General features: G+C 41.0%; 1 protein-coding gene across 7 annotated transcripts in view; it reads left to right on the forward strand.

Annotated features, from left to right (window-relative positions):
* The window catches only part of cdh23 (cadherin-related 23), a 178,457-nt gene that overhangs the window by 62,918 nt on the left and 89,509 nt on the right, over nucleotides 1-26,030 (forward strand). For 5 of the 7 annotated variants that reach the window (XM_040139790.1, XM_040139792.1, XM_040139791.1 and 2 more), the window contains 3 exons: nucleotides 17,607-17,801; nucleotides 17,913-18,041; nucleotides 21,675-21,753. The exons of 1 other annotated variant lie outside the window; for it this stretch is intronic. In XM_040139790.1, the coding sequence (XP_039995724.1) occupies nucleotides 17,607-17,801; nucleotides 17,913-18,041; nucleotides 21,675-21,753 (403 nt within the window). Of the gene's footprint in view, nucleotides 1-17,606; nucleotides 17,802-17,912; nucleotides 18,042-20,033; nucleotides 20,075-21,674; nucleotides 21,754-26,030 lie in introns of those variants that run through there. One more of the 7 variants, XM_040139794.1, reaches the window with a different exon arrangement.

Genomic DNA, 26,030 nt, shown 5'->3' on the forward strand with positions numbered 1-26,030 from the left:
TGGGCAATTGCCCAAGGATGTTTCCCTTACTCCCTGTGAATTCAAATCAGACCACTTGTACTTGTGAGTGACTGCATACATAATCTAGCTGCTATAAAAAGCCTCTCCACTGCTACGTAAAGTTGCCACTCAGCATGGATCATGGAGCTTTGTAATGTTGTTCCAGATGTGTACCTTTACAGCTGATTGCCCTCAGTGCGAATAGTAACAGATCACAAACATGGAGCAACAGTAGCACGCAGGGCCGGGCTAATTGAGCAATTTACAGCACCAGTTTACATGATGCTAATGAAGCTGTACAGGTCGATGGATGCTGCAGGTTGATCTCTCTGCCTCTTGCTCTGCCTTTTGTCACATATCCCTCAAATGCATACACACAAGCACAAATACAAGCTGCCCATTCAGACACATACACAAAATCAAAAACATGCATCTCTTCAACTGGCCCCCAATTCCCCTATGTCTTTAAAACAAAGTGTACTGATTAAAGTCAGAGTTTTATGAGGGACTGTGAAAAATGTGACTAAATAAATAAATAAAGCCAGAGTGTCTTGCTCCCCAAGGCAACAGTCGTTTATATGATCATCAGCTCCAATCCAATTTGCATTTAATTCTATTTTAAAAAATGACTTCTTAAAAAAGCGGAGAAGAACACGAAAAAATATGTATGAGAAAAGGATATTCTGTAGGAAAAGCAAACAGGCTTTGTTATCATTTACCTTTCACTGTCTTTCATCATCATTTCATACAGCATCTGCTCTTATGCTGCTTGAGCAAGGCCAGAGCAGTGGTGTGTTGTCTCAGCTGCAAGTGCACACTATAACGTGTCCATGTCCCTGCAACTTATCTGTCAAGGTTCTGCTGTCCAGTTAAATTGGCTACATTTACCATTTTAAACCTAATCATTACCACATATAATGTATGGAGACATATAATATATACTTGCTGTAAAAAAAACAAAAAAAAAAAAAACAAAAAAAAAACAAGGCCATCTGCCTCTCTCTGCATCTGTGGATCCCTGCAGCATGCTGGACCTGATTACCTTTACATTTAAAAGAACAGCCTCGGGTCTTTGGAGGCAGCTATGAGCTTTGATGGAGAGGCTGGGTTTAGGCAGTTGGGGGAGAAGACTGATCAGGAGATAAAGACACTATTTGTTTAATCTCTCTACAGATAAAATATCCTGTCCATATACATAAACACACAGACACACATCTTTGTCCTCATGAGGAACCCCCATTGGCTACATTGATTCCCTATCTTGTAACCCTTTACTGTAACCATAACTACTACCTCAAATGTTACCTTAACCTAAAGCCTGATTTTAACCTATGTAATTCCAAATGTATTAACCCAAATTCCAAGCCCTAGGGTCATTAAAGAAGTGAGTAACAGACAAAATGGTCACACTTAACAAAAATTCGTAGTTGTAATGAGCTAAAACTGAAGTACAGGAACACATCACATAATGAATACATGCAATCACACACACACAAATACACACATTCATAGGCTGTCCTTGCCTTTCAAAAGTGGCTCCTCTCGCTGTCTGTCGGTGTGTGATCAATTTGTTCGGCTGAGTGCTTCTCCAGAAAATCGCCCTTCGCTCAGCCAGGCCACAGAGTGGACAGAGAGGAAAGCAGTGCAAGAGCAAGATGGAATGAAAGGAGGTTATAATGTGAGACATTTTTGCCATCAATTTTTGTACGGTACACAAAGTCTCCATATTATATGTTGTATTATGTCTTCATGACCAGTTTAACAGAAATTCATTGGGTACAGGAGGTCAAATGAATTGCCAGGAAAAGGCTAACTACTGTTAGAAAAGGGAAGAATAAAATGAATGGCAGCCATGCGAGAGAAGTGCATTCAGACAATATTGTCAATCCAGTGGGTAAAGCAATTGATCTTCTGACAAGATCAATCATAATCCAATAAAGGGGGTACAATTTTTAAGATAAAAGAGACGTACATCAAATTCGAAAATACATACGGTTCCAACCTACTCCTACTTACTTTCATTTGTAGAGGTATTTCTGTTAGTCTCTAGAGATTGGGCGGAATTCTTTCATGTCATTTTAGATCAGTTCATCTCACACTTTCACTGTTTTGTTGCCATCAGCACACAGTCAAGGTGCCGGAGATTTTCTTTTGCTGGTGCTATGGGGTTACTCGACTTTTCAGCGAGGGTGTTCTGAAATTTTGAGTTTCTCATTAATGTGCTGGTTGCCACACTTTAATTTGTACTGCAACACCAGCGACCATGTACACACACGTGCGGGCACACACACGCACATATGCAGTACCCACTCTGCGACAGTTAAAATGTCATGCTATGTTAAATGCAAGGCGAGATATTCAGCTCAAGGGATTTAAATGTAAGGTTCACAAGCCTGCTTACCTAAACACACCTCTGAATATAAAATTTCACACAATTATGGCATGGACAGGGCTTGCACACAAGCAGCAAGCAACAGACACAGGTTTGTGCACATTTCAGCCTCAGATTGTGAGATCACAAACTCATGCTGCCAATTACCAACACCTCGACTAATAAATCAACAGTATTCTGTTCCATAGACCTAATGCTGAATGAGCATTGCATATAGAAAAATGTAAGGAATCAGAATTTGTGTTCAACCACCAAACGCATTAAATTTTTAATAGGCAACAGAGGAAAAAATTCATGCACTTACCATTGGACATCTTCATAAAAAAATTGATCTGCTGTAGTGGTTGAGTGCAAAGTCATCAATGATTTTGTCACTGTCCAGGGCCCCTTTTCTCTCAGTGTTGCATATTAGTTTGTAAGTCTATAAATGCATCTTTGTACAGCCTAATAAGGAATAGGAACTCCTGAGTGCTGGTGATAGTTTTCTCTGCATCAGCCAGCGAGCCTTGTGGAGCGCTGCAGACAAGTTTTCCACACTGATTCCATAATGACGGGCCATGGGCAGTATGTGTTTGTCTAGAAAAGATGTGTGTTTGGGGCTTAGGGCTAGGAAACCACTCAGTACATCATTTGCCTCAGTTGAAAAACGCTGTTTCATCTTCATTAACAACTTGTCTATAACAGGATAGAAAGACTGTGTTTTCAGGTCATCCATGCTGTTAAGGGGGGCCCTTTCTATTGGGGCCTCCAAAAAAAAAAACCTTTCAGATGTCGAGTTATTTTGGTCCACCTTCTCTCACATATTAGAGTCTGTGTTGCAGTTCCTGTGTTCACACACAGACCTTCTGCTTGCTTTCGAATTTATTTCCATTTGTTTAAGTAAAAAACAATTAATTATGATACACCCACTACACTGAAGCTAAGTTACCAAAAAAAACTTCACTATCAGGAAGTGAAAGTAAGGTCAAAAGTTCAGCTCCAAAGGTGCTCCCATGGGCCAAATCAGATCACTTGTGTTGGCTTTGTTTTTTAGTCTAAAAATAATCATTTTGGTTTATTAATGTATTAATCAACTTTTCAAATGGTGAATTATAGTATTTACACATTAAAAATTTAAATTATAAATAGACTACAGAAATTTCTGGGGGCATCCCCAAGCCCCTCCCTGGTGCTGCCTATGTCAGAACAGAAATCCCCAACAGTTTGAGGGAAGAAGAGAAAATAAAAATGGCAGTTTGGAGAACTGGGTGGCTTTTTGTGACCTATGCTCCTGCTGCAGCACTACTGATTTTGCTTTTACCAGGGCTGTCTGGGACAGAGATTCAGAAATGCAATATTATACCAGAGTTTCATAGAATTATCTCAATGAAGCAGAGTCTTTGTCAACTAGTAAAGTCAAGAAATTTCATGTGACCACATTGTATTAACCAGATTTTTTTGTCCAAAGTTAGATAGAAGCAATGAAAAAGGCACTGCATGATGTAAAGAACCATAAACTCCACCGCTTGTTCTTGTACGTAGCTTAGCTATTAATCACAGAGAAGTATAGATAAACAAAAGATACATGAATAGATTAACAGTTAACTTGCTAAATTATGGCTGGTTTGTCCTAGTATTGAGTCACACTATGCTTGGCCTACCTGCTACCCGACAGTTTCACAGCAAAGCTCCCTAAGAGCAATCTTTCTTCCAAGAATGCATCATTCCTGCAATTGGAGTTAAACTACTGATAAGCACACCTATCAACAGATTGCATGTTGTCACTCAGGTAGCCTGTCTTAGCTCAAACTGAGCTCAAGATACAACTCAACAATCAGGTTTGCAATGATGGCATCAGCCACCAAGGCTTTATCACTGAGGCTGCTAAGATTGGAGAGCCTTACGATGTGCATTTCATTCCTCCTCGTCAGCCTCATAGTGTCCATTGCGATATCACAGGTAGATACAAGAGGACTGTAGCCCTGTACAACCCCTGATACAACAGTTGCCATGAGTGGAATTGTAATGACAGACACATCATTTGGATGCAATTGCCATGACATATCATTTAAAGTTGTTACTACTTTCCTTGGGCCTGAGGGCTCATTTTACCATGGTTGGACATGGCTGCATCAGGAAACCTATTCCATGAGGTGTCTTATTTTAGGCTTGTTTTACTGTATTTGTGGGGTCTTAAAACTGGGAGCCCACTATACTTGTGGGGTCCAACAGCTTTGTGGGAACCAATATGCTGACTCCACATGTTTAAATGGCAGTATTAGGGTTAAGACTTAGTTTTAAGGTTCAGGTTGGAGTTAGGTTTAGGTTGGGGTAAGGGTCAGGGTTAGGCATTCTGTTGTGATGGTTAGGGTAAGGGGCTAGAGAATGATTATGTCAATGACAGGGCCCCACGAATGTAGTAGAACAAGCCTGTGTGTGTGCGCGTTCGCAAACACAGTTCTGAAGGTGGAGTCTTTGTGAATCCAATTCCTTTGAGGGTGTTTCCTGGTTCCTCTATAATCTGTTGGACACCTTTTGGAAAGAACAACTGAACAGCTCAACAATTTGACACATCTGGCAATCTTTGGCATATCCTAAAGCCCCTGTCCTTACACGGTACACACGCAGAACGCAGCCAAAACTACAGATTCCACAAACACTATATGCAAGTTTATTTGGAGAATTCAGACTGTTTCAAAGTAAGCTAAACCACATTCTGACTTTTCAGCAGAGTATAAATCATTTTTGTATAATTTTCCCCATTTACTGTTGGTGCCTTGCAGATGAAGGACGCTCAGTCTTGTTTCAATACCAGTGAATTATTGATAAGCTAATTTCAAATGTGAAATATGGCTTTGTGTGTCACCTCTATGACTGATTAAGCGTTCTCATGATTCACCTGCTTCAGCATCTCTACCAAAGCTGCACCATGTGAAATGATCACCTATGTATATACTAGGGTCTGTTATATATAAATCAAGTAGTTGTGTAGCCAATATATTTCATGAACATGAACTGTATATTGATCCATTCAGGTTATCCTGGAGTAAATTTGTGACCAACTTTTTTCAAAGGATCAGTGAAAGCACTTGCTTGAACCTTAAAAAGAGGGTCACCTCAGCTGTGCACAGGGTTATGGTTATATTTAGGTTAAGGGTTTATTTCCCCCCAAGGTCACATCAGTATGGCTAGCCATACAGAATTGGGAATTTGGGAAACTTTTGGAGCACTAAGAAACATTGTCAACTATAATCGGTACAGGACTGTCATAAGTGGAAATAAATTACTTGTTTCTAGATGAAATTTGAATTACAGCATGTCTATAGCTATTACAATTCTGAGAGCACACTTGATACAGCCCTTTCTTTCAGGTAAAATTCAATATTCTGATTCCCCACTATACTGTGTGTCATTTAGTACCACAATCTTAACCAACTAAAACAACATGCAATCTGTGAGAGACAATGGAAAGATTACTTGGTAGTTTGTTTCCCATCTAGATATTATAGATGAATACAAAATATTAATATAATAATATATAATAAAATATTAAAAAATATTTTATTGGTATGTTAAAAATTTGCTAGACTGCTATACAACACAAAAAGCAATTTTCAGTTTAGTAATGATAGTTTATTTCAGATTCCTGAGCTACTGCATATACTTTAGTTTCAACTCCATGACATGATCATCATGGGAAAGTCTTGTCAATAGTATGGTCTTGATATTGGCTATTAACTTATTATAAAGAGCTGTTGTCAGCTCTTTATATTCTTTTTGCCCTTCATGTAACACACATAAGTGATAATACACAACAAGGTAACATACAAAAATTAGGTGGAAATGAGAAATGCCACAAAGGCAATGCAAAATGCTGTTTCTTTGCTAGCTAATCAAAAAACAGAAACATTTAGCCTTGCCATGACTGAACCCTTTTAAGTTAATATCTGTCTCCCCCTTTACTTCTCACTTAATTATTTCTCTTCACTTTCCCCTCATTTGCAATACATTCCCTCACATAGGTCAGAATAATGCCAGTGGAAGTGTGACAAGGCGCACCACATGTGGGAGGCAGTGATGGAGGGACGGAGGTTGCGAGAGGCAGGAAGTGAAAGGGTGATCAGAGCTGGTACAATCACATGCCTGCTGGGTTGGAAGCGAAGAGCAGACAGCCGGGGAGGAACTGAGAACCTTGCGAGCAGTGTAGGTGTAATCATGGCTCTATTGTAGTGAACAGCTGGGCCTCTGGAGCTGTGAGCAGCAGGGAGCCAAAGCCCCAGCACTGCCCCTGCAAATCACCATGTCTTAAACATTTCTGACAAAATAAGAGTAGAGCATTGTACTCAAAAGTCCGTGGGTTCGCCATGGCCTTTATCAGGTAGGACAAAATGTCAATATGACTTCAAATAGCAGAAATATCATGCCAAAGACTGACTTTTGACTGCTTTTTCTTATTGAATCAGTGGGGGTCAGGGCAGAATATACTTGGATTTTGGGCTTAATAGTAGCAGGGCCTAAGCATAGCAATTCCAGTTAGTGGGTCAGTTGATCAGTCAGCCAGTCGGTCAGTCAGTTAGATAGTAAGTCTCACAATCCATCTGTCTGATTCAGTATTTTTTGAAAGGTGGACAGTTACAACATCATCTAAACCACTGCCCAAAGTTTGCAAATTGCTCTGGCTTTTGTCTGTTAGGATGAATCCCTGTGGATATTTTTCACACTCTTTCTACTAAAGAAAAAATTATGAGAATTCAGGTCAGGTTGACATACAGAACCTTACTATGGGAGATACCTCTCATCAAAATTTTCATCAGTTATGGAGTATACTTTGACATGATGGAATTTTGGATAACAGGTGGAAATGTGGCGGCAGTTTGTTATTCAGGTGAGATACTTGGACAACATTCCCACGGTCACATAAACACAAACATACACATTCAAGCCTGAGAACTGAGACAGCTAAAGATCAGTTATAGAGAAGTTTTAAGGGGGCAAGTGTGGTTCATTCAGGCCCATATCCTCATATTTGTAGGCAAGATTTGAAGCAGCATAACTAAACGACTAAAACTCCTCTGCTAACATTTATGCTTTTGCCGCCTAAAAATGTTTCATTTGCAATTTCAATAAATAAGCTCAAACCTCTGCACACCCAATCAATAAAACATTACAGTATTTAGCAGAGCAGCATCTTTTTGCTTATCATCACTGAACTTCAGACCATTTGGCTCGAAACTCTCAGGTTGAATACATGACAACTCAAAATCTCAGGTTGAATTCATGACAAGTCAGACATCTTTGTGGTGTCTGGGTTGTTATAAATATAGATAAGTAAATGAAAAATACTTCAGTATAGATAGGCATGCTAACATGGAATAGTACTGAGGGCTGCTTCAGGTCATTTTGGGTAATGAATTAACTTAGTCAGAGTTTGATTTTCAGAAATGGTAATGAGCGGATCTACCAGTTATATGCACTTAGCATATCAATAGAAGAATACTAACGAGCTGTAATGGAACAGTGTTTATTTTCCACGCTGTTCAAATAATACAAGGATTATGGCATAAATTCCATAGTTGATGGAGACCAATCTCCATTTCCTTAGAGAGAAGGGAAAGTGCAGAGTGCAGGTATTACTTTTGTAGTCTGCTTTTTAATGAGTAACAGTGACATGCTACCACTGCAAGATGTGTATAATTTCCTTATAACTCCTTGATCTTTCACATTTGGGCTGATAATGACTATTCTTTTGGAGAAAAATGTTATGTAGAATGCACAAAATTTCTATTTTTATATCCTGCTGTTTTCTCTCATTATGCCTCCAGTAGCACTGTACTTACTTCTCGCTTGTAAGAGTTGTGTTTGGGTTATTTGCATAATTTTTTGAACAATTCATACACTAATTTGGGGCTTTTAGCTTGTGCACCTGAAGAGGATAATTTGCCTCCACACTGCATTCTGAGTGAATTTGGCTTAAGTTCTTCCATCACTAGAGAGACATATATATATAAATAAATTAAACTAAGTCGTTGTTGGACAGAGCATCATCGTACACTCTGGCAGCTACTCTTTCAAGAACTCCCCAGAGGAGAGAGCTGATGTTTAACTACTAGAATCCATTACACCTCGAGCTCCAGCCCTCAGTGGACTCTAGCCCCTGTCATGCCTCATGGTCCCAGAGAGAAGCTGGGCCATGTAGTCCTAAGGTCTGGACAGCATATACTCTCCAGGACCACAGAAGTCTCCTTGTCATATTGAACCTGAAATTTGGCCCACAGGAGACAAACGCTCAGCTGCTGCCTTCAACCCAGGCAGTAAAGGCAGCCGTGTAAACCCCACCATATTATACAGCATAGACACACTTAAAAGCGAATAGGGAGTCCCCTCTTTATTAGAGATGTCTCGTGGCTGTTAGTGACAGGCTTTCACATTCATATGCTCGTAACTGTGATCTCTCTCCTCTCTCACTGTCTGTCTTCCTCTCAGTCTTTTTCTCAATCTCCTTGCAACTTGTAGTCTGTCATTTTCTCTCCCATTTCTGACACTCTTGCTCCTCCTTTTGTGCCTGCAAAGGTTTGGAAAGTTATCAGACTCCTTCACTGTTTTTATTTTTAGTGTTACTTCCACACAGTCAAACTACCCACATTATCCTATCATGACAAAGTTAAAATGGACAGCCAAAATATCACCTCTATAGGAAATACAGTAAGCATTCAGACCATTTATTACTTTGTAGAACCAACATTGACAGCAATTCGTTGGTCTTCCTAGATATCTCTTTAGTGTCCCTCATTCTGCTAATCCATCAAGCTCTGTCAATTAGGACTGACTGCCTTATTGGTCTTCAGTTGTCTCCAGTTGTTTAATTGCTGCAGAGATAAACGTCCCTTTGATGGGCTCTGTGATCTCTGCAGAGGAACTCAGATGGTCTGCTGGAGTGGCCACTGGGAGAGGTCACTTGACTGACCGATGCCCTTCTTGCCCATTTACTGAGTTTGGCTGAAGGGCCGGCTCTTTGAAGAATTATGGTGTTCCTACACTCTCTCCCTTTCACAGTTATGCCCACTTTCCTCCTCAGAATGTTTATTAATTTAGCAGTTGCTTACCTTCTTCCATGGATCTAGGCCTTAACAGAATTCTGTTTTCAACATCTACTGAGAGTTCCTTCGGGCTCTGTTTTTGTGCCGCTGCACAGCGCAAAACACAGTGGAACAAAAGTGAACCAGTATTTTCCTGCAACGCACTGAGATTATTTCCTCGACTGCCACAGAAACCTCAGTGCTTATGTGTACATTAAACTTGTCATTATGATTAAGTATTATACAGTTCCTACTGAAAATCAACACATGCTGCCGGATACTGACACATTGTACAGTTTACATAGTCCCATGAAATAATATTGTGGATTAATTGAAACTTTTGTCTCCCTAAATAAATCTTTCAGGCCTTTCTGTTCCTTCCCCTTCCCCCTGTGTGTCCATCCAAAACACTGGGTAGCCAGGGCAACAGTTAATCAACAGCAGTGTTACTTTTAAAAAATCCTAATTTATTTGTGGATCATAACAGGATCCAAATTATGTTGCAATATGAAGATAAAGGAGGCAACTATTTCTTAACTAGATTGTCAGCAATCATTTTCCATGTAAAACGTGTAAATCTAGACTGAATTAAACAATAAAAATAATTTCAGAAATCAAGAAATACAATATGATAAAACCAGACAACATTTTTAATTCTAACTTCACTATACATATGGTACTAAGGTGGTATTTAACAGCAGATGTTTATGGATCATTGTATGATTAAAAAAAAACAGCGCACTATTACGCATGGAAAACATGATGATCATAATTTCTTCAAGATGTTCAAAGTAAATTCAACTTAAGAGACATCATCTGCTCCTCGCACTATATTTGAACTGCTGTATTCTTATTTTGACGTCCCAGATGACAATAAGTTTCCTCTGAGAAAAGCTCTTGGGACTCCTAAACTGTCAATGCATCAAGACGGTGAGAGTCCTGTGTTTAAAGGGGATAAAAGTAATGAATGTAATTGGCCATGATTGTCACAACCTCTAACATGCCCACCTATAATGTATGACAATGTATTCTCTCTGATCACACGTCGCAGGTGCACCATGTGCGCCTGGACACAAAAATGCACTTGGCACGGCCCCGGAGCACAGGGCAGGACACAGCTGACAGGTTCACCAAAATACGGCCCTTGGACTACAGGGCTTTCATGTTTTTCTCACTCTATTTCTGTATATACTGTGAACTTTGGGACATTGTTTACACTGGTGTGTGCCTACAATTCATGTCTAGTCTACTGAATTTCTCACACATAGCCTTTAATCATTTTCTAGACACATTTCAATAATGATGAAATAAGAGGATCATAAACAAAAATCCACCGGTAGTGTAATAGCCAAGGGTCTGAATACTTAGATAAATTAAGTATTTTTTTGTTAAATGTACATGTATTGCATCATTATGATAAGGTATCACTGATGGCCAAATTTGAATTCATTCTCAGTTAGGCTTTTAACAAAACATGACGTGTGAATAGTCTCCCAAAAACACAGTTTGCCCTTCCTTTAAATCTGTATTTCTCTATCTCTCTATATATACTCTACAGTATGTCTCTCCTCCTCTTCATCCTTTAGTAGCTCTCAGAGAGAGAAGAGGGTGATTCCTGCAGTGCACTTCAGATAAGACACAGCAGGAAACTCTCTTCATCCCTCTCCACCGTCTCACCACTTAACATTCTCCTTCCCAATAGAAATAGCCCCCATTTATTCAAAAGCTACAAAGCACTGTCAAGGCATATATGAAGGATTATGATCCATGGCTAACCAACTGGCTTTTGCACTTGTGAAGGAATAGGTAGTGACAAATACAGTACTTCTCAACTAGCATGCAGTGGTACCCAGTTAAGTGGCCACTGGTCTCGCCGATCCTTTCTGGGCGTTGTTTATTGTGTCACTCGTTTATGGAGAAGTGATTGGACAGTCTTATAGGCTATTAAAAACAGAGAGATTCACTCCCCAGCATTTTGCGCCTGGCCACCCACATTGACTTGTAATCGGAATCACATGAGTCCAATCAATGGCCTGATGGTGGGGCTATTGAAACCTAGAAAGGCAGAAAAGGCCAAGCTGAAGACTATATATCTGATAGCTCTTTGCTCTCTGATGACCCCCACAGTGAGCTGCAGTGACAAATTACCAGACAGGCTGTGACGCTCTCTGTAGTGGTAGACTGCTGGAATTCATCATGAGGACCTGATGATCCAAAGCAACTGTTTGCTTTATTGTTTTTCTCTTAGAATTAATATATACCATTTATATAAACAGAGCAGTCTGACCTTCAGAGCCTTCCAGGGGGTTTAAAGGGAAAATAAGAAGATAAGAATGGGTAGGTTGAATGGGTAATCGTTATGTTGTGATTCTGTGAGGAGGCATCAGAGTCTCCAGAGTCTAATAGCAGCTCAAAGATGATCTTTAGCTGTGCACACCCAAGCCTGCTAACCTCTGAAGAACCACACTGCCACACTGACACATACTGGTGAGAGTTGGTCATCTGTGCTTGTCAGCAAAGCTTTGAACTATTGTTGCTTGAACTGCTTTGAACATTGTGGCACTATCAACTCTGGGAGATCAAAACTGGTGTGTGTGTGTGTGTGTGTGTGTGTGTGTGTGTGTGTGTGTGTGTGTGTGTGTGTCTGTGTCTGTGCTTATGTATTGGAATAAGGGTGCGTGATGTTATTTACTGAACTTTGTGGCATTTGACACTGGGCGGTGTTAATGACTCATTGTTTCACAGGCTGCTGTGCAGAGAGATAGATACCGGCATGCTTAAGGGGAGAAAAAGGATACGTATTATCACACACTTTCTCCACACACATCCAGATCTCATCCACATTCATTCTCCCTCTTTCCAAAAAGAGGTAAACAAACACACACACACACTTACCCAAAGCTCAACTATCGACTGTCTCCTTGACATCAAAGCAGAGTTGACAAAGCAGACACCCATGCCAGACAGACATACAGGTACTCAAGTGCGCACACACAAACGAGCAAAAGCAAGAATATTTAATTAATTCACCTAGGGTTTGATTTTGTGTATTTTTAGCCATTTAATTTGTGCCTGTGCTCCAGTGTCATGCTGCAGGCTGTGGGGTACCTTTACAGGTGATTCCAGTTCTCTCATAATTAGACAACTTGACAAGCACAATAAATATATCAGAGAAATGCAGCTTAGATGTTTATTCAAATGCAGTTGTTGTTGTGGAAGAGTGAATTAGTAACTCTGTTCCTTCATTCAACAACTATCGGTCAGCTTCAGCTACACTCTTAACTCCTGCAGGAGCTTCTCCATGACCACAACACAGCAGAATATGGGAAACTGACCGACACACCTAAAGAGACTGTTAACTCTAGTTGATAAGTTTTGTTCCCTGCAAGATACGTTTTACTTTGACAATAAGAGGGTCTTCCTACTCGCTTGTCTACTTCTCGCTCAACATAGCAATCATAGTAACAGCGTTAAAAAACATCAGAAGGGGTGTTCGAGGTTTGAGGTTTACCCAGTAAGATCTTAACAGACTGTAAAAAAATTCCAACCTGTTTATTTTAATTTTGAATTCATCAAACCGGGAGTGCAGAACTTTTGTCTTTCCCTTCTGGCAGTGAGCATAATTAAACAAACACTGTCGAATGCAGAGAGAGTTCCACAACTCCAAGACAATAATCTATTATTTAGGTAGAGTAAATGTAATAGCTACAGAGGCTAATCCAAATATTTGACGAATACAAATCGTTCCAAGAGCAGTAAGGCAACATCCGTCTCTGACCTCAGTCAATAAAAGCCACACCAGTGGTAATCTGTGTTTGTCTTCTCTTTCAAATGCCTTATTTTCCTTCTTAGGTTTTTCTGCCACACTCCTATTTGCTGTAGCTTCCATCGTCTCTGTTGCTACGGCTGTTCCGCTCTGCAGCTCTACCAAACTTCCTTGTTGATGTAAAGTGCATCGCTTATGAAGCGCCAGCATGGAAATGTCGCCAGGGTCTGAATATTTACTCTGGTACACTGTGAAATACAGAGAGATTATATCTGGCGCTGATAGGCTTGATCAGCATTTTGTGAACTCATTTGGCAAGGGCTTGAATGTAATGGATGTTCATTTATATGTAAAAGTCCCGCACTCCAACTTTAACTTTCTATAGATCAGTCTCAGAATTAACTGTGACCCTGTCTGCATCAGACAACACAGTGGGGGTTCCAACTCCAAGGTTGAGAGACTGAACCCTGTGACATATGTTGCTCTCCCTGGCATCTGTTGCTCTCCTCATCTGCCCCTGCAGCTACACTACTTGGATCTCATTACTCATTCTGCCCCTCAATTCCCCTGTGGCAATCTGGCTTAATCTGGTAAAACAGACCGGTTTCTACCACTGCTCATACATACATAGAGACCAGTGGGAGAGAGTTTAGGGAGGGAAACTGAGGGAGGAGAATGTCAGAAGCCAGAAGATTGTGGAATTTTATGAGTAGCAGCTAGACAGAGAAGTCATAGACAGACCTTACCTGCTTGTGTGTTGTTATGTACCTGGGTGATGGCCTCTGAGGGCAAGACAGGGCAAGACAACAGGTCACACACACACACACACACACACGCATGCGCACACACACCCACACACACACACACACACACACACACACACACACACACACACATTTTGTTTCCTAAACAAATTACAAATACAAAGACACATATGTCCACAGACTCAGTCTCATCCCACATGTTCATACTTTCCATCATACACATGCTCTAAACCAAACATTCACACACATATTTTTCCAGACTCTGACACAACTATGCAAGACAAGACAATAGCACAACTAGTATGTACAGTGCATTCAGAAAGTAATTAGACCCCTTCACTTTTTTCACATTTTATGTTGCAGCCTTATGCTAAAATCATTTAAATTCATTGTTTCCCTAATCAATCTAAACTCAATGCCCCACAATGATAAAGCGAAGACACAATTTTAGAATTTTTTGCAAATTTATTAAAATCACATCAACATAAGTATTCAGACCCTTTGCTATGAATCCTGAAATTTAGCACAGTTGCGTCCCATTTCTCTTGATCATATTTGAGATGTTTCTACAAGTTGATTGGAGTCCATCTGTGGTAAATTCAACTGATTGAACAAGATTTGGAAAGGCACACAGCTGTCTATATAAGGTCTCACAGTTGACAATGCATTTCAGAGCAAAAACCAAACCATGAGGTCGAGGTTAAATGGAAGTTTGTAACAAACAGGAATCTTCCTAGATCTGGCTGCTTGGCAAAACTAAGCAATCAGGGAAGCAGGGTTTTGGTAAGAGAGGTGACCAAGAACCTGGTGGTCATTCTGGCTGAGCTCTAGAGTCCCTGTTTGGAGATGGGAGAATCCATCACTGCATCACTCCACCGATCTGGGCTTTATGGCAGACCGAAGCCTCTCCACAGTGGAAGACACATGAAAAATCGCCTGGACTGCAAAAAAGCACATAAAGGACTCTCAGACTGTGAAAAACAAGATTCTCTGGTCTGATGAAACCAAGATTGAACTGTTTGGCCTCAACTCTAGGTGTCATGTCTGGAGGAAACCAAGCACTGCTCATCATCTGCCCAATACCGTCCCAACCATGAAGCATGCTTGGGGCAGTGTCATGCTATAGGGCTGTTTTTCAGCAGCAGGGACAGGGAGACTGGTCAGGGTTGAGGGAAAGATGAACAAAGCAAAGTACAGAGATATCCTCAATGAAAACCTAATTCAGAGCATCCAGGACCTCAGACTGGGCCCAAGGTTCATCTTCCAATGGTACAATGACCCTAAGCACACAGTCAAAACAATGCAGGAGTGGCTTAGGGACAACTCTGTGAATGTCCTTGAGTGGCCCAGCCAGAGCCCTGACTTGAACCCAATTGAAGATCTCTGGAGAGACCTGAATGGCTGTCCACCAGCTGTCCCCATCCAACCAGACAGAGCTTGAAAGGATCTGCAGAGAAAAATGGCAGAAAAAATGAATCCCCAAATCAAGGTGTGCAAAGCTTGTCGCACCCAAGGAGACTCGAGGCTGTAATTGCTGCCAAATGTGCTTCAACTAAGTACTGAGTAAAGGGTCTGAATACTTACTGTATTTCAAAATGATAATTCAGTTTTCCTTTTTAATAAATTTGCAAAAATATCTAAAATTTTCACTTTTCTCTTTTCTGTTTTCTCTTTGTCATCATGGGGTACTGAGTGTAGATTGATGAGAGAAAAATGAATTTAAACGATTTTAGCATTAGGCTTTAAAATAACAAACTGAAAAAATGAAGGGGTCTGAATACATTCTGAATGCACTGTACACACACACACGCACATGCACGCGCGCACACACGCACACATGCAAATATACATCCAAACTCCCTTGACACCAGTGCAGACAGACTGTGGGGTCAAATGCTCTCTTTACTGTGTCACTTTAGCTTTGGCTCAGGGCCCAGCTCAGTTCAACACCATCACCTCCCCATGTGGTCGCACTCTCGCCCTGCAGTAAACAAGACCACACACTCTGAGCTGTATGTGCATAGGTGAGTGTGTGAGTGACAAAGAGAGGGAGAGAATAGGGGCCTTATGTTTCTTTCCAGTAATATACCTGGATATTTCCCATCCTCAACCACAACCTTTTTTCTTCTATCTGAAAGCATTCTTATTTCTTATTGTAGGTGGCTGTTTTGAGATAAAATTCCAATTAATAGAGGATGTTCCTCAAACTTATAGACAAGCTGCTCTGTTCTGCAAAATTCTTCATATGGCCTTCCCTTTTTTTCCTCTTGCCAGCTTTCAACGGTGACCATGACCAAAGCAAACAGTATTCAGCAGCCTTTCTGCCCAGTTGATATTTCTTAACTCTTAGCTTGTAGATACCCAAGGCAATTTTGGGGGGCAACACAGATAGGCATTGCTTAAATTTACAGACAACAAGGTGTGACAAATATTTTTTGACAATAGGGTATCTCTACGCCAATGAAGTTGCACTATTGTGAGAGTATAATCTGTTTTATCAGAGAAAGTCACAAAGTGAAGCCGCAACAGACAAGAACAGACCAGAGTATATCATACTGCCTAAATTTGTCCTTATGCCCAAACAAAACTCTGCTGCCAGCTGGGTATTGTCACTCTTCTGAAACCATTTCCATGCACAAGAATTGAAAATTTCAGCTCAAATTGGAAATTTAGTCATCATCTTTTCAACCCCTATTTCTGTTGAGGTTCCAGTGAAGAGTGAAGTTTATAGGACCACCACACAGTGAGCACCATGATTTCATCAGTTTTCTTTCAAACTTTTGAACGGAAATGTTAAAGAGAGCTGTAAAATCAACCTAAAATGCCCTCCATATTTCCAACAAATCATGCAGCATGGTGCAAGGATTTTGTATTAACAGTTGCTAGGATGTTTCAACGTTTACCTCATTATCTCTGATGTTGCTGCCCTGAAACTGTAGTCTGACAAACCTCGATGTGTGATCTGTTGTTTTGACTGAATATAACTGTATTCTTTCAAAGGAGAAGTGTGGAACTTGTGTCTGTATAGTGGTGAGCGAGGACCTCGAAACAGTTGAATTCATCTGTTTAATCCTTCTTCTTTTGTCTATTTGGTATCCAGAATGGTAAATGGTAAGAACATACTGCATGTGATCTACCATTTTCTATGTGGAGCCACTGAAAAATTGCTGAGTCAAACCTTTGGCTTTTAACCAGTCATGACTGATAGAAGCAGTCATCTTTGCTTTCATTTATCCAGATTAACCAAGAATACATTCTTATTTGTGGTCATGAATTGGGGGTGAAGCTGCATGGGATGAATATACACAGTTGCAACTAGGACACTGTGTTCCAAAAATTATGACTGAATTAAATTGTCCTCTGTCCCTCTGTAGTTAGATAAGGCTTCTGTGTAAACCACATAAAGTTCATAAGTTCAGTCTCTACTTTAGCATATCCTTATTCAGCCTGAGCATTTCCAATGGTAATAATGGAAAAAAATTATACCACAGTGATGAACAGGTCATGTTCTTGGATCATGTGTACCTTGCGGTGGGCCTGTTCTCATTGCCGACACTTTTGTGTGTGTGTGTGTGTGTGTGTGTGTGTGTGTGTGTGTGTCTGTCTGTCTTCTTGAATTTGTATTTCAGAACACACCAGTGGGCAGATCAGTGTTTATGGTGAATGCCACAGATCCAGACCAGGGCACTGGAGGCAGTGTTCTCTTCTCCTTCCAGCCGCCTTCTCCTTTCTTTGCTATCGATGGGGCCCGAGGCACTGTCACTGTCATCCGACCTCTGGACTATGAAATAACTTCAGCCTATCAACTCACTGTCAATGCCACGGTCAGTATACACATAACACCAAAATTTTCTGTCTACGTTTGCACAGATCCAACATGGTCAGTCAAATGAATGCACATGCATATACTGTACTTGTGTGTATGTTTCTATCAGGATCAAGACAAAGTGAGACCTCTGTCCCGGCTTGCCAACTTAGCTATCACGATCACTGATGTCCAGGACATGGACCCCATTTTCACCAATCTGCCCTACAGTACCAACATAGAAGAGGACGTTCCCCTGGTCAGTAATACAATCCCACACTGTCATAGCTTGTGTCCTCTTCATGTAGCTTTTATGTGAATCCCTGTAATCTGTACATTTTCCTGTAACCCATCCTTCTCTGCTGCCAACATGTGCCTCTTTTCTTTCGCCTCATTGCTCATCTCCAGCTCCACCTGTCCTGTGTTCATACTCTTCTTTGATTATTCAAGCGGTGTTTGGAGCAGTAGCAAGAGAAATATGGTTAAAAAAGGAGGCGTGATTTATTATGGGGGCAGGATGTCTCACCTCTCATCCTCCCTCTTTAGCCCCCCCCCAAACCAAAAACACACACACACACACACACACAGGAACCCACACCCACCCAAACTCAGCACCAGGCCCCCTCCATTCAGTACTGCAGGTGTTTTAGACTGTAATTACTGTGGGAGATTTACACTCCTGCCTGCCTCAGGGATGTGAGGCCTCTAGCAAAGGTCACTGGGGCTACAGGATTTATCTCACTATGCTCCCTCATGTGCTCATACTGCTGCATGTGCGTGAGGTATGAAGTTCGTGTATCATATGAAGTACTAAGCAGTGGGGACTCAACATGACCTTACCTTTGTCTTTTTTGCAAGTATTTTTGCAGTGGTTGTCTAATACACTGCGTGTCTGTTCCCCTGTACACTATGATGTTCACTCCCCCGACTCTGTCCTCTAAACTTGGTTCCCAGGTGGTTAATGCTGCAGCTATTGATGTTTCCACTCTTAGAGAGGGAATAACACACAAGGGCATACTACTGTCCGTCCTCATTTCTGCCCCCCCCCTGCACACACACACACACAGTCACCCATCCGCATATCACCCGTCCCTGGCCTGCACGAGCCATAGTAGAAATGTCAAGTGCTACATTTGCATGCATATTAACGGGCCGTGACGGAGTCGACGCCTGGTGTCTCCCCAACTCTCTGATTCATCAACTGTCACCAGGAAGGTCACAACAGGGGGAAGAGGAGGTAGGAGAGGGGTGTGTGAGGGGATAAAAAGAGAAAGAGATGTTGGGATGAAATTACAAAAGGTAACAGGAGAGAGGACAAAGGAATGTGCAAAGTTAGATGAAAAATGTTGGATCACAGAGTTGATATTGGTGAGTGGATTTCTCGCTACGGCTGAGCAGCAGTAAGACCAGTTTTTAACTCTGCTTAGAAACAAAACCAAAGGTATACCATAGGCTAGGCCATACTCTATGCCGTTGCCTGACATGCATCTCCCTAGAAATGTTACTACATGTCTTGGCGATGAAGACCACAACAACTGTGACTGGTCCACTTGGTAGCATGTCTCGACCATGTCTCTCAGTGGCCAGACAAGCACAGAAAACTCACCCTCCTTCTGCCTCAATCGGTTCAATGGTCATACACATCGTCTCCTCTACTTCTCTCTTTTCTGCGTTGCAGTAATTTTTCAGTAAAAGTAACCGTTTTTCAACATTTATTAGCTCCAATTCCAAAATAATCCTCTCAGTTCCAGTCGCCATTGTTTGGAGAACATGAAGAAACTCAACAGAGTGTCATAGAAACCCCACCACCAACTAGCGTTTTGACAGTGTAATTGCAGAGCGACGCAGACACACAGGCTTGGGCGTAGGCTCAGCGTGATCCTGCGCAAAAGTATATAGTGGCCTCAGTAATACTCCCTTGGAGTGTTGCAGCTCTTGCCTCTAACCTTAGGGGGCAGTGTATAATCCTATTACATGTGAGACGAGGTCATGGCTGGCATGTATCCAAAATCTGTTACTAAGCCCCTTTGACCCTACAAAAGATACAGACAGGCTAACTATAGTGCTTAAAGTGGGATACAGAAATACAGGCCAGCAGAGCCTTGTACACACTTCTAATGCCCTGTTGTGGTATTCTAACAGGCATGTGTCATTTCCATTAGGCAGTGTTTGGCAGTGATAAGCCGTGGGCGTACAGTGACGGAATGAGTGTCAACTGTTCTCAAGGTCCATGACATTTACACGTAAAGGGATATCAAACTTGGATCCCTTGTCATAGGTCATTTCTCAAAGGTGTGAGTGCACACACACACACACATAAAAAGCCCTCTATTTCTTCATCTGCCTCAGTTCCCGTTTGTTTCCCTGTGTCTGTCTCTCTCTCTTTCTCCAGCCGATCAACCCGTCATCCATAGAAAACTTTGACAAATAAGTAGAACTTTTTTTTTTTTTTTTTTCAGATGAAATTACAAGGCAGAGTTTTTAGCTGTTATAGTTGTGAATCCATGCTGCTTGGACTGGCATTTAATCCTCTTCTAGGACAAACACAATTTGGCTGTCAAATCAATGAGGGGAAAGAGAGAAAAGGAGAATGGGTTGGGGGTAATGCACTGTATAGCTAGAAATAAAAGGATGAGGAGGGGGAGAGGCAGATTGGCTTGGGTTTGGGAAGATGTGTGTGTGTGTGTGTGTGTGTGTGTGTGTGTGTGTGTGTGTGTGTGTGTGTGTGTGTGTGTGTGTGTGTGTGTGTGTGTGTGTGTGTGTGTGTGTGTGTGCGCAGGAGGGGATTGTATCTTGGACGGTTGATTGAACATATTCCACTTGTGTGGACATCTCGAGAATATTGCTCATATTACTTCAGCATCACTTCTTCTTATCATTCGCTTTCTCTGTCCTTCATTTCTGCTGGTAGTCTGTTCCTAGATCTTTGGTGTGTGTGTGTTTCCCTCTCAGCTAGTGACTGGTGTGAATCAGTCTCACTAAAAGGCTTGTAATTGATTCTGCTGTAATTGGTCAATGACAGGAGATGCTTTGGCAGAAATGGAGCATAAACACACCTCAGACACAATTTGCAGGATCAATGGGAGGCGCCTTGCTTGGGAATGAGTGAGAGAGCTAAAGGGGGGAGGGATAGGAAGTAGGGAGGGTCTCTCCAGTTCTCACTGCAGCACAGGGGTTTTTAAGTGTCACCACCGTGTCTGATTGAGGCATGAAGGCTGAGAAAGCTCAGCGGATCAAAGACTTTTCAAATAGCTTTCTGTCTCTCTGTCTTTTTTTGTTTTTTTCCCTTTTTTTCCACTGTCATACTGTGGTTTTGTCGAGTTGTAGACTCATTGGCACAGCTGGAGAGTTTTGCAACAATGAAGGGACAAATGAACCCCAATGAAATGATAAAAACACACTTTATAATGAAAAAAAAATAGTTTGGGATTTGCTTGCAGTTTGATGTTTGCCGTTTTTGTTTTGTTTTTCCTTTGTGATGTGGAAATACAGTGCTCTTATGTTAAAAGATTTTATGGGGTTCCTTTGTGAGAGAAAAGTGCTCATTCATGGTCTTCACTGGATAATGTGTATCTGACTGGGCAATTATATGTCTCCAAGTTGATGATCAGGTTAAAGATTTCATTCATTAATTTCCATCTTGAAGGCCAAAATGCCTTTCTTACAATATACATTTATATAACATAATTTTGCGCACGTGGCAGAGGCCAAAAACCATAAAATAGGAATCTGATTATTTCATTTGCTGATAGCGGTTTACTTTGATATTAGGTTTCTTGTCATTGATAACAGGTCAGACTAAAGTGGAAACTACTGCAGGAAATTTAAAAATGCATCTGTGAAGATTACATGCAATTTATACAGCATGTTTTGTGTGTGTATGTCTTTTCAGGGATATGAAGTGCGGAAGATAACAGCCATTGACCAGGATCTTGGCCGACCAAGAGGCATCGGCTACACAATCATCTCAGGTCTGAGTCACAGAATCAATCTGACATCCACAGCACAGAGAGGGGAATCGATCACTTCTTATCATAATCCCACAGCAATAATAGACAAGTCTCATCAAGCACAACAGTCAATAAGAGAAGAGAGCAGTGCCTCAGAATTGGAGGATAGGCTTGCTTGTAGGCGGTTATTAATCACTATTTTGTGCAGTTGTGTGGAAGTGAGCCTTCATTTAGTGTTATCATTCACAAGTTGGCTCGTGCCATCGAAAAGAGGATTATAATTTGTCATTCTGACAAATTATAGCCTTGGCAGAAGAGGTTGATCTCATGATTTTCTGTTGTTGCCAACTTGTGTTGTTTCAATTGTTTTATTACATACAGTCTGTCACACAAGCAGTGTGAGTAAAGTGCACTGCGGTAAAGTGTCAGCGGTAATGACAGCCATATTGGGCCTCCTCCTAAAATCCATAACGTTTTGGTGTTATGATACCTGAGAGTTTTACTTCAAAGGAGATGAAAGGAAACTACAGTTTGCATGGAGCTGATAAGGCTGGTAGCAGTGATCCTTCTTTTAAACTCTTGAACTAAACTCCTGACTGCAAGGGGGATATCTCAAAAACTCGATGGACAGACGGGGAGCTCTAAGTTAGATTTTGGTGTTGATCCAGATCTAGGATTTTAGCTATTAGACTCTATCTTGTAATGGCATGAAAATACAGAAATGACTCAATATCCCTTTGGTAAATTGACAGGATGAAGACAGGATGAACACTTTAGTGATAAAAATTATGTTTCGGAGAGTAACAGTAAGTGAGAAAAGCATTTAGTGTCAGTATAGGTATTGTTATTGTGCGTATTTGTCTGTCTATGCTGTACTTTAAGGTTTACACACAACCCCACTGTTATACTCTTGACCTTTTGAGTAATGTTACTTGTTGAAAGTTGAGGGTGTTTACTTGATGACACTTGTGTTACCAGGAGAGCATTCCTCATTAACTTCTTCCTGTCGGATTCTCCCAGGTCTGGGAGTTTGAACTAAAAACCTTCCTGCACACTCCACTGCACTGACTATGGTCACTGCTGCAAAGAATAACCTAATTTGTAAACCTGTGAAGCTCAAATTTGTGTTGAACATACATGAATAGATGAATGTGGCCACACTGAAGTGCATAAAGCTACAATGGGAAGAAGCTACAATAAGCACAGAGAGAGAAACGGACTATCTATGGCGAACATTGACTTTACATTCACTCGTGTTGTGATTTTAACTGGATCCTGTCAATACTCAGATTAATGCAGCAGTCATTTTTACACCTTAACCATGTTATCTTAATCGCAGTTAGTTTGCACTGACAATCCTCTGACAGCCGTCTAAATTACTACTGCTGTAGCATCTACAGTATGTAGCCCCATCTGGTTTTGGCGTTACAGTTGTGCACACAAAGGTCAGAACACAAAATTAGATGCAAAGTGAGTCCTTCTATTTTCCTTCTTTTATATTATGGTACTAATATTTTATCTTTATAGCAGCCACACAGCCTTCTTGACAGGCCAATAACTCAGATGATTGAAGAAATTATTTAATTCAAATCAAATAATTGAATGAATAATTATTAGTAATTAATAATTTAATTAAAATAAATTCAAAGTTTTGCTGGAAACAAAACCCTTGTTCACCTGATATTTACTTATTTGATCCAAATGTCTTCTGTTTTTTCTTGTCCACAAATGATCATGAAAGGGCTCTTTGAACAAGTTTCTGCAGCTTTCCCCCACTGTAGCTTTTGCTTACCTTATTACAATGAAACACACAAACACTTTTGACTCTGTGATCCACACACCACTGTAATACTGCTTTAATACCCCCGTAGGGTGTTTATTTCACCATAATCAACGTTTCGATCCTGAAGGATGAACAATCCCTGGAAGATCCTTCAGGACTGAAACATTGATCTGTATGGCGAAAATAATCACCCGTTGGGAGGATTACAGCTGTGCGTGGACTGTATCCTTTAAACTCTCCATGTCCCCTGTCGAGCCTTGAATGGCCAGGATCGAAGGACATCGGTGCTTCCAGTATTGCCAGCTGGCTGATAAGGGCTGGCACTGCTTGATAAACCTGGTGCACCATGGGAATTTTGGGTGATAAAGATATTCATTGTTCTGCCATCTGCTGAGTCACTGCCTGACCTCACCGCTGAAGAAAGGAATTTGACCACGTGTGCGTGTACATGCATGTGAGCATGTGGACAGTCATGTATTATTTGTGAGTGTGTATGCTTTAATGCATGTGTGCATGTGATTGCTGTACACTCAGGACACAGAATCCATAGTTCAGCCCATTTCTTCACGGAGCTCACCATGAACACTCTGCTCCCATTCAGTGCACACACCTACTCAGTCTTACTTACCGTCTGCTGCCACATGTTGTATTGTTGTGTGTGTTGTGTTTGTTGCAAAGTTGAAGGGCTGAGTTAAGCTCTAGAGGAGAAGAGCATTAAAAAGTCATTAATTAGGTGGTGCGATGTATTCCCAGTCGTTGCAAAATCAAGAGTTATAGCACCGCACTAAGCCCTTATGGAGATGGAGCCTGTAGGCTTGATAAAATCATTATGAGTTTGATAGATAATGGAAGTTGAAGGGTGATGCAGTGCCAGGAGATAAAGGTGGAAGGCTAAGGTTGTCAGATGATGCATTTTCTCTACATGTATGTGTGGGGTTTTTTTGTTTTGTTTTATTTTGGTTTTGTTAGTTGTTTTTTTTCAGTTTGTGTGTGTGTGTGTGTGTGTGCTTGTACATGTGTACTTGAGCATATGTCTCAGTCTATCGAAGCTTGTGCGTTCTGCTGCAGTAAGATTATTGTGAGGGCATTCTTGTTGGCAGACTTAAGCGTGACTCTACACAACGCCTTTCTTGCCTTCCTGCTCCTCGCCCCAAGTGTCCTCAAAGAGCACGGCTCATTCCTGCAGGACTCGTCCCATTAGTTCAGTAATTAAGATAAACGAGGTTTTAATTGCAGCTGTGATTTATGCTAATGATTGTGGGATTCAAGATGAGGATTTCCTCTCCCTCCTCCAATGAGACGGCAGATCTGGGATTTGATGTGAACAAGAGATAACATCATAGCAGAGCTCTGCCTCCAATGTTGCAGTTGTTATAGTTTGTTATGATGGTGGAGATTCACTGGGCAGCTCTGATGGTAAATCCCTGGTCCACATGGTTTGATGTATCCCTTATTGACCTCTGGCCTATTGGTCTCATTATAAACTCTAACCTTAGCCCACTACTGATCCGAGCTTTCTGTGGGCATTTTGCTACTAAAACTTGTATTCTCAGATCCAAAATGCTCCAATAATGAAAAAAAATAATCTTACCTTTGATAATGATAAGGATTTAATTACATGCCCTCAGGGGTTGTTGCCCTAAACAAACGTACATTGGCTAAGTGATATTGATTTAATGACCTAATACTCATCATTGTAGATGCTGCTATAATTTCTCCTTATATTTCCTTTTTTACGTGAAACAGTGACATCCACCATCCAGAAGTGCATTTAATGCTTAATGATGTAGACCCCGGCACATCCCAATTGTTATTTAGAGTATAATTATCAAAACCTATAGCTTAAAAGCCGCATTAACCATGTGGTCTGTGTTTGCAAAAACATTTAAGCAAACAAGACTTTAAAAAATAATAGTTTTTGCATCTTGAATCCACCAGTTATCATGTGAGTATGCCTTAGATTGCTGAGAGGCATGCTGGACTGAAAAGACATCAAAGGTCTGAGAGGTTTTTGTTACCTCTGCCGAGGAGGTTATGTTTTCACTCATGTCTGTTTATTGGTTTATTTGTCAGCAGGATAACACAAAAAGTACTGAACCGATTTGCACCAAACTTGGTGGATGGATGGGGCATGGGAAAGGGAAGAGCCCATTAAATTTGGGGGCAGTACTGGATCATTTACTATGAACTTGAATGTTTTTATCTGAAGTCTGGTGTATGTTGTTTGATATTGGCCCTGGCAGAGGTCTGCGCTCTCTGAGTGCCCCTCTAGTTTTTAATGCATTTGTAATTTCTGCAAGCCTTTTTATTTGTGAAAGCTGTGCAGAGGCATTGACAAATCATCACTGATCAGATAAAAGTTATGGAGGTACTCAGCAATAATTGCTGTTACCTAGCTCTCCCTGGGATTAGCAATGTTCAGACAAATATTTGATATGTAATGAAATCCGAATGCACTTCCCCTGATCTGTAACTCTCCCCTAAAAAGATTCCAAATTTTCTGTGTAAAAAAAGT

The sequence above is a fragment of the Xiphias gladius genome, chromosome 11, assembly GCF_016859285.1.
Source record: "Xiphias gladius isolate SHS-SW01 ecotype Sanya breed wild chromosome 11, ASM1685928v1, whole genome shotgun sequence".
Classification (NCBI taxonomy): Eukaryota; Metazoa; Chordata; class Actinopteri; order Istiophoriformes; family Xiphiidae; genus Xiphias; species Xiphias gladius.